General features: G+C 40.8%; 2 protein-coding genes across 2 annotated transcripts; both read right to left on the bottom strand.

Moving 5' to 3' along the window:
• Window positions 1-1,164: 1,164 nt before the first annotated feature.
• On the bottom strand, window positions 1,165-6,441 carry LOC135529364 (guanine nucleotide exchange factor DBS-like; the record flags this gene model as incomplete). Its single annotated transcript, XM_064958140.1, has 8 exons — window positions 6,418-6,441; window positions 6,193-6,248; window positions 5,563-5,656; window positions 4,704-4,829; window positions 1,854-2,075; window positions 1,618-1,710; window positions 1,376-1,454; window positions 1,165-1,238 (listed from the first exon to the last, which is right to left on the bottom strand). Coding segments are annotated over exons 1-8 (768 nt in total), but the record flags the coding sequence as incomplete, so codon positions are not given.
• On the bottom strand, window positions 6,423-7,102 carry LOC135529363 (guanine nucleotide exchange factor DBS-like). The gene is made up of 3 exons (XM_064958139.1): window positions 6,978-7,102; window positions 6,803-6,872; window positions 6,423-6,510 (listed from the first exon to the last, which is right to left on the bottom strand). The coding sequence occupies exons 1-3, from the start codon at window positions 7,076-7,078 to the stop codon at window positions 6,457-6,459; spliced, it is 225 nt and encodes a 74-aa protein (XP_064814211.1). The 5' UTR covers window positions 7,079-7,102; the 3' UTR covers window positions 6,423-6,456.
• Window positions 7,103-7,643: the final 541 nt, after the last annotated feature.

Raw genomic sequence — 7,643 nt, 5'->3', positions numbered from 1 at the left:
TAGGCCCAGTACTCCCAGGTGTCCTGGTACCCCCTGTGGATGAGGCCCAGTGCCCAGAGTACCCCCAGGTGTCCTAGTACCCCCTGTGGATAGGCCCAGTACCCCCAGGTGTCCTAGTACCCCCTGTGGATAGGCCCAGTACCCCCAGGTGTCCTAGTACCCCCTGTGGATAGACCCAGAGCCCTCAGGGGACCTAGTACCCCCAGGTGTCCTAGTGCCCCAGGTGTCCTAGTACCCCCTGTGGATAGACCCAGAGCCCTCAGGGGACCTAGTACCCCCAGGTGTCCTAGTGCCCCCCAGGTGTCCTAGTACCCCTGTGGATAGGCTCAGTACCCTAAGGGGACCTAGTACCCTGGTTTGGGAACCACTCTATTAAGCAAACCAGACAGCACAAATTGTATTTACGGATAGCAAGGGGCACATTCAAACACTCAGACATAATTTACAAACAAAGTATTTGTGTTTGGTGAGTCTGCCAGATCAGAGACAGTAGGGATGACCAGGGATGTTCTCTTGATAAGTATGTGAATTAGACCACATTTTCATGTCCTGCTAAGCATTCAAAATGTTTTTAAAAAAGTACTTTTTGGTGTCAGGGAAAATGTATGAGTAAAATGTACATAATTTTCTTTAGGAATGTAGTAAAAGTAAAAGTTGTAAAAAAAATATAAATAGTAGAGTACAGAAACCCCAAAAAACAACTTAAGTAGTACTTTAAAGTATTTTGATAGGTCAGTATGGGACAAATGTAGGAGAGAGTCTGTGATAGGTCAATATGGGACAAGTGTGGGAGAGGGTCTGTGATAGGTCCATGTGGTACAAGTGTGGTAGGTAGTCAGTGATAGGTCAATATGGATTGGAACACTCGTCACTTTAATAATGTTTACATATCTGACATTACTCATCTCATATATATATATATATACTGTGTTCTACACTGTTCTACAGTATCTCATTCACTGAGCATTGGGTATATGTTGTGTAATTTGTTAGATATTACTAGTTAGATTTACTAGAAAGATAGAAGCTAGAAGAACAAGCATTTCACTACACCCTCAATAGCACCTGCTAATCACGTGTATGTGACCAATAAAATTTGATTTGATATGGAACAAGTGTGGGATGGGGGTCCAGGGATAGGTCAATATGGGTCAGGTGACTGACCCGAGGCTGACAGGTTCTCCAGCGGTAGGGAGGGAACTGGAACAGTCCGTCTGACGACCTCTGTTGGCTGGCTTCTGGAAGACATGCAGGGAGATCTACCACAGTCCCACCTTATCATGAGCACTGAACAATGTAACACTCAGTGTAATTAGAATATAATACACTCTAAGTATTAGAAAGAAAACAAATACTATATGACCCCAGGTCTCACCTCTGAAGGCCTCCAGCTGTGTTGTCAGAACCTTCCGGATCTCGTTCACCCACGTCGTTTTCACCTCAGTCGTCGGGGCCTGAATTACAACGATGAAACCCATTACTGGTTTGTGCAGATATATATATATGTTACATTCCAAACAGAGTCCGATGTGATTTGTGTGTCATTGTAAAAAATAAATACATTGTCATGTAATCTATAGCAGTTGAATGGGCAGGGTTTGAGTGCTGGTCACGCACCTGCACAATGTACACCTCCTCCCGTGAGTTGCACCAGACCTCAAACTTCTTGTTGTCACCTTTGGCATTCTCAGTGATGCCCACAGCACTCATCTGGTAGAGGGCATACCGTGTTGGAAAATGTTACCTTCTAAAGCATCTATTTTAACTCACTTGCAATATCAAACACTTGGTAAGACCGACAGACACACAACACAGACAGACAGACAGACAGACAGACAGACAGACAGACTCACACTAAGGGACTGTTTGAAGCTGTAGGAGGGGGCTTTCTCATAGCCCTCCCCGTTCTCTTCGCGTCTCTTACAGAAGAGCAGGGCTTTCTCGTGCAGGAACAGGTGTCTCTGCATAGGCTTGAAGCGGGCCATGTCCTTGACCTTGGCGTGACCTTTCTTGTGTTCCGTCCACACGCTGAATGACCCCTGCATCAGCAGCCGGCCCAGGTCACCCAGGTGACCCTATCAGAAGAGGGGTCACAGGTCAGGAGAAAGTCCATGTGCCATCATAAGCTATGGTGCTGCTGATTCATGTAATATTGACATATCTGATATAATGTGATGTTGACGCCATGAAAGGAATATGTTTCATTCAATATGCAGTACATTTCATAACAATATGCAGTACATTTCATAACAATATGCAGTACATTTCAATGCAGTACATTTCATAACAATATGCAGTACATTTCATAACAATATGCAGTACATTTCATAACAATATGAAGTACATTTCATAACAATATGAAGTACATTTCATAACAATATGCAGTACATTTCATAACAATATGAAGTACATTTCATAACAATATGCAGTACATTTCATAACAATATGAAGTACATTTCATAACAATATGAAGTACATTTCATAACAATATGAAGTACATTTCATAACAATATGCAGTACATTTCATAACAATATGCAGTACATTTCTATGCAGTACATTTCATAACAATATGCAGTACATTTCATAACAATATGCAGTACATTTCATAACAATATGAAGTACATTTCATAACAATATGCAGTACATTTCATAACAATATGAAGTACATTTCATAACAATATGCAGTACATTTCATAACAATATGCAGTACATTTCATAACAATATGCAGTACATTTCATAACAATATGCAGTACATTTCATAACAATATGCAGTACATTTCATAACAATATGCAGTACATTATGTACATTTCATAACAATATGCAGTACATTTCATAACAATATGCAGTACATTTCATAACAATATGCAGTACATTTCATAACAATATGAAGTACATTTCATAACAATATGCAGTACATTTCATAACAATATGAAGTACATTTCATAACAATATGCAGTACATTTCATAACAATATGAAGTACATTTCATAACAATATGCAGTACATTTCATAACAATTATGCAGTACATTTCATAACAATATGCAGTACATTTCATAACAATATGAAGTACATTTCATAACAATATGCAGTACATTTCATAACAATATGCAATACATGTTCATAACAATATGCAGTACATTTCATACAATATGCAGTACATTTCATAACAATTATGCAGTACATTTCATATAATATGAAGTACATTTCATACAATATGAAGTACATTTCATAACAATATGCAGTACATTTCATACAATATGAAGTACATTTCATACAATATGCAAGTACATTTCATAACAATATGCAGTACATTTCATACAATATGAAGTACATTTCATAACAATATGCAATACATTTCATAACAATTATGCAGTACATTTCATACAATATGCAGTACATTTCATACAATATGCAGTACATTTCATACAATATGCAGTACATTTCATACAATATGCAATACATTTCATAACAATATGCAGTACATTTCATACAATATGCAGTACATTTCATACAATATGCAATACATTTTATAACAATATGCAGTACATTTCATACAATATGCAGTACATTTCATAACAATATGCAGTACATTTCATATAATATGAGTACATTTCGTACAATATGCAGTACATTTCATACCAATATGCAAGTACATTTCATACAATATGCAGTACATTTCATAACAATATGCAGTACATTTCATACAATATGCAGTACATTTCATACAATATGCAATACATTTCATAACAATATGCAGTACATTTCATACAATATGCAGTACATTTCATAACAATATGCAATACATTTTATAACAATATGCAGTACATTTCATACAATATGCAGTACATTTCTACAATATGCAGTACATTTCATAACAATATGCAGTACATTTCATAACAATATGCAGTACATTTCATACAATATGCAGTACATTTCATAACAATATGCAGTACATTTCATACAATATGCAAGTACATTTTATAACAATATGCAGTACATTTCATACAATATGCAGTACATTTCATGCAATATGCAGTACATTTTATAATAATATGCAGTACATTTCATACAATATGCAATACATTTCATACAATATGCAGTACATTTCATACAATATGAAGTACATTTCATAACAATATGCAGTACATTTCATACAATATGCAGTACATTTCATACAATATGCAGTACATTTTATAACAATATGCAATACATTTCATAACAATTAGCAGTACATTTCATAACAATATGCAATACATTTCATACAATATGCAGTACATTTCATACAATATGAAGTACATTTAATAACAATATGCAGTACATTTCATAACAATATGCAATACATTCCATAACAATTAGCAGTACATTTCATACAATATGCAGTACATTTTATAACAATATGCAATACATTTCATAACAATTAGCAGTACATTTCATACAATATGCAGTACATTGTATAACAATATGCAATACATTTCATACAATATGCAGTACATTTCATACAATATGCAGTACATTTTATAACAATATGCAATACATTTCATACAATATGCAGTACATTTTATAACAATATGCAATACATTTCATAACAATTAGCAGTACATTTCATACAATATGCAGTACAGTTCATATAATATGAAGTACATTTGATACAATATGCAGTACATTTCATACAATGTGAAGTTGAGAGATGATAAACTCACATCGTATCCAGTGATAGCAATGAGGTGCATGGAGTCATTGACAGCCTTCAAGATTCCCAGGATAGAGGTGAGCGCCTCCTGCAGGGCCTCTGACCCATCACAGCCCTTACTGTACTTTAGCAGCTCCTACAATTCAAAGACACACATTGACGTTTTAGGTCTGTAATGGAATGGTGTATAAAGAACAAAGTACAAAGGATATTAATATGGACCAAAATATTTTAATGTTTGAGACAACAAAGCTAGAATCCTTAATTGGGGAAGCTACCACGTCCCTTTGGGACATGACAACGACAAAGAAGTTATTGCAAACAACCAACACATTTTTCCCCATCTGACATCATCACGAGCGATAGAACATCAGAATATGTACTGCAACTTTTGTCCCTCCACGATGCTGGATGCTTCTTTCATCAACAAAACAAAAAGAAGAACACAGGTGCCTGGGAGAACAGTGGAGCTGTGTCCCCTTTAGGGATTTCAGCTTTAAGGCATGAGGAAGAGAAGGAGAGAGGATGGAGCTGGGCTGATGGGGTTTGGACTGTAGGGGATGAGGGGCAGAGGGGTGAGGCAGTGGTGCTGTGTCCCCTTTAGGGATTTCAGCTTTAAGGCATGAGGAAGAGAAGGAGAGAGGATGGAGCTGGGCTGATGGGGTTTGGACTATAGGGGATGAGGGGCAGAGGGGTGAGGCAGTGGTGCTGTGTCCCCTTTAGGGATTTCAGCTTTAAGGCATGAGGAAGAGAAGGAGAGAGGATGGAGCTGGGCTGATGGGGTTTGGACTATAGGGGATGAAGGGCAGAGGGGTGAGGCAGTGGTGCTGTTTCCCCCAATGCAGATTAGATCTTTATAGATGATATACCTTCAACAGGAGCTGGTATTTGGTGATCCTCTGGACCGGTTTCAGGAGATAGGAATCCAAGCCCAGTTTATGTTCCAGTTTCTTCTGGACATTCCTGGTGCAGACCAGAACAGGGAGAAAAGATTATTAGGAAATAATAACCACTCAGGCCTGGAGCTCTTGGGGTCTGTGTGTACCTCAGGGGAGGTGTATATGGTGTGTACCTCAGGGGAGGTGTATATGGTGTGTACCTCAGGGGAGGGTGTGTATGTATGGTGTGTACCTCAGGGGAGGTGTATGATGGTGTGTACCTCAGGGAGGTGATATGGTGTGTACCTCAGGGGAGGTGTGTATGTATGGTGTGTACCTCAGGGGAGGTGTATATATGGTGTGTACCTCAGGGGGGAGGTGTATATGGTGTGTACCTCAGGGGAGGTGTGTATGTATATGGTGTGTACCTCAGGGGGAGGTGTATATGGTGTGTACCTAAAGGGGGGTGTATATGGTGTGTACCTAGAGGGGAGGTGTATATGGTGTGTACCTCAGGGGAGGTGTATATATGGTGTGTACCTCAGGGAGGTGTGTATGGTGTGTACCTCAGGGAGGTGTATATATGGTGTGTACCTAAGGGGAGGTGTATATGGTGTGTACCTAAGGGGAGGTGTATATATGGTGTGTACCTCAGGGGAGGTGTATATGGTGTGTACCTAAGGGGAGGTGTATATATGGTGTGTACCTCAGGGGAGGTGTATATGGTGTGTACCTCAGGGGAGGTGTGTATGTATGGTGTGTACCTCAGGGGAGGTGTATATATAGAAAACCTCAGGGGAGGTGTATATGGTGTACACCTAAGGGAGGTGGGTAAAAGGTGTGTACTGGAAGAAGGTGCAGTCGGAGCATTGTCTCCACAAGCTCTCAGAGCGCAGGTTTATTCTGACAATACTTCTCATAGATCTGCAGGTCTGTCATCTGAGAGAGAGAGAGAGAGAGAGAGAGAGAGAGAGAGAGAGAGAGAGAGAGAGGAGGGGGGGAGAGAGAGAGAGAGGGAGAGGGAGAGAGAGAGAGAGAGAGAGAGAGAGAGGGAGAGAGAGAGAGAGAGAGAGAGGGGGGGAGAGAGAGAGAGAGAGAGGGAGAGAGAGAGAGAGAGAGAGAGAGAGAGAGAGAGAGAGAGAGAGAGAGAAAAGGGAGGAATACCCCTAGCTTCACAATCAGACTAGTGATTCAGACACAACATGTCCCAGTTCAATCTCCAATCCCTCACCCTCTGCAGAAAACAACGACCCACAAGTTCCGGGCAGCCTTGGTACTCTTCTAACTCCCCCAGAAAGGTCCTGGAAGATGACAAGAAGAGAGATGATCAGTCAGTTAGTACAATGACAGTAGTTCTATAACTGTGTAAGCACCATTATTAACCACTCGGGGGGGGGCTCGTTTACCTCTTGTGGAAGGTGTAGATCTCTGGCATGTTGCCAAACAGCACATCTTTCTTGTTCTGCAGAGGAGCGGGCATGAGGCTGGCCATGGCTGGATTGTCCATCTCTGAGGCATAGCCCTGAAATACACAGTGAAAGATTATTTAGGATGACCTAGAGACAGATCTCAGGTCAGTTTTGTGAACCAGCGCCTTCAATGATTGAGCTCTCATGATTTGGGGAGGGTAAGCTGAATATTTAGATGCTAGACAGATGCACACAGCTGAAGAGGTATGACAGGGTTCATATGGTCCAGGGAGAGGGCTCATATGGTCCAGGGAGAGGGCTCATATGGCCCAAGGAAGAGGGATTGAGGGTTCATATGGTCCAGGGGAGAGGGATTGAGGTTTATAGGGACCAGAGGAGAGGGATTGAGGGTTCGTAGGGTCCAGGGAGAGGGATTGAGGGTTCATAGGGACCAGAGGAGAGTGGATTGAGGGTTCATAGGGACCAGAGGGAGGTGATTGAGGGTTCATATGCGTCCAGGGGAGAGGGATAGAGGGTCTATAGGGACCAGAGGAGAGGGATTGAGGGTTCATAGGGACCAGAGGAGAGGGATTGAGGGTTCATAGGGACCAGAGGAGAGGGATAGAGGGTTCATAGGGTCCAGAGGAGAGGGATAGAGGGTTC

Source organism: Oncorhynchus masou, unplaced genomic scaffold (genome assembly GCF_036934945.1).
Source record: "Oncorhynchus masou masou isolate Uvic2021 unplaced genomic scaffold, UVic_Omas_1.1 unplaced_scaffold_11465, whole genome shotgun sequence".
NCBI classification, from domain to species: domain Eukaryota; kingdom Metazoa; phylum Chordata; class Actinopteri; order Salmoniformes; family Salmonidae; genus Oncorhynchus; species Oncorhynchus masou.
This window is presented reverse-complemented; position numbering and strand designations above follow the sequence as displayed.

Coding starts and splice junctions, on each gene's coding strand:
- LOC135529363 (XM_064958139.1), bottom strand. CDS start 7,078: ATGGACAATCCAGCCATGGCCAGCCTCATGCCCGCTCCTCTGCAGAAC. Junction 6,873..6,977: donor ATCTACACCTTCCACAAGAG/GTAAACGAGCCC, acceptor GTCATCTTCCAG/GACCTTTCTGGGGGAGTTAG. Junction 6,511..6,802: donor GTCGTTGTTTTCTGCAGAGG/GTGAGGGATTGG, acceptor TCTCTCTCTCAG/ATGACAGACCTGCAGATCTA.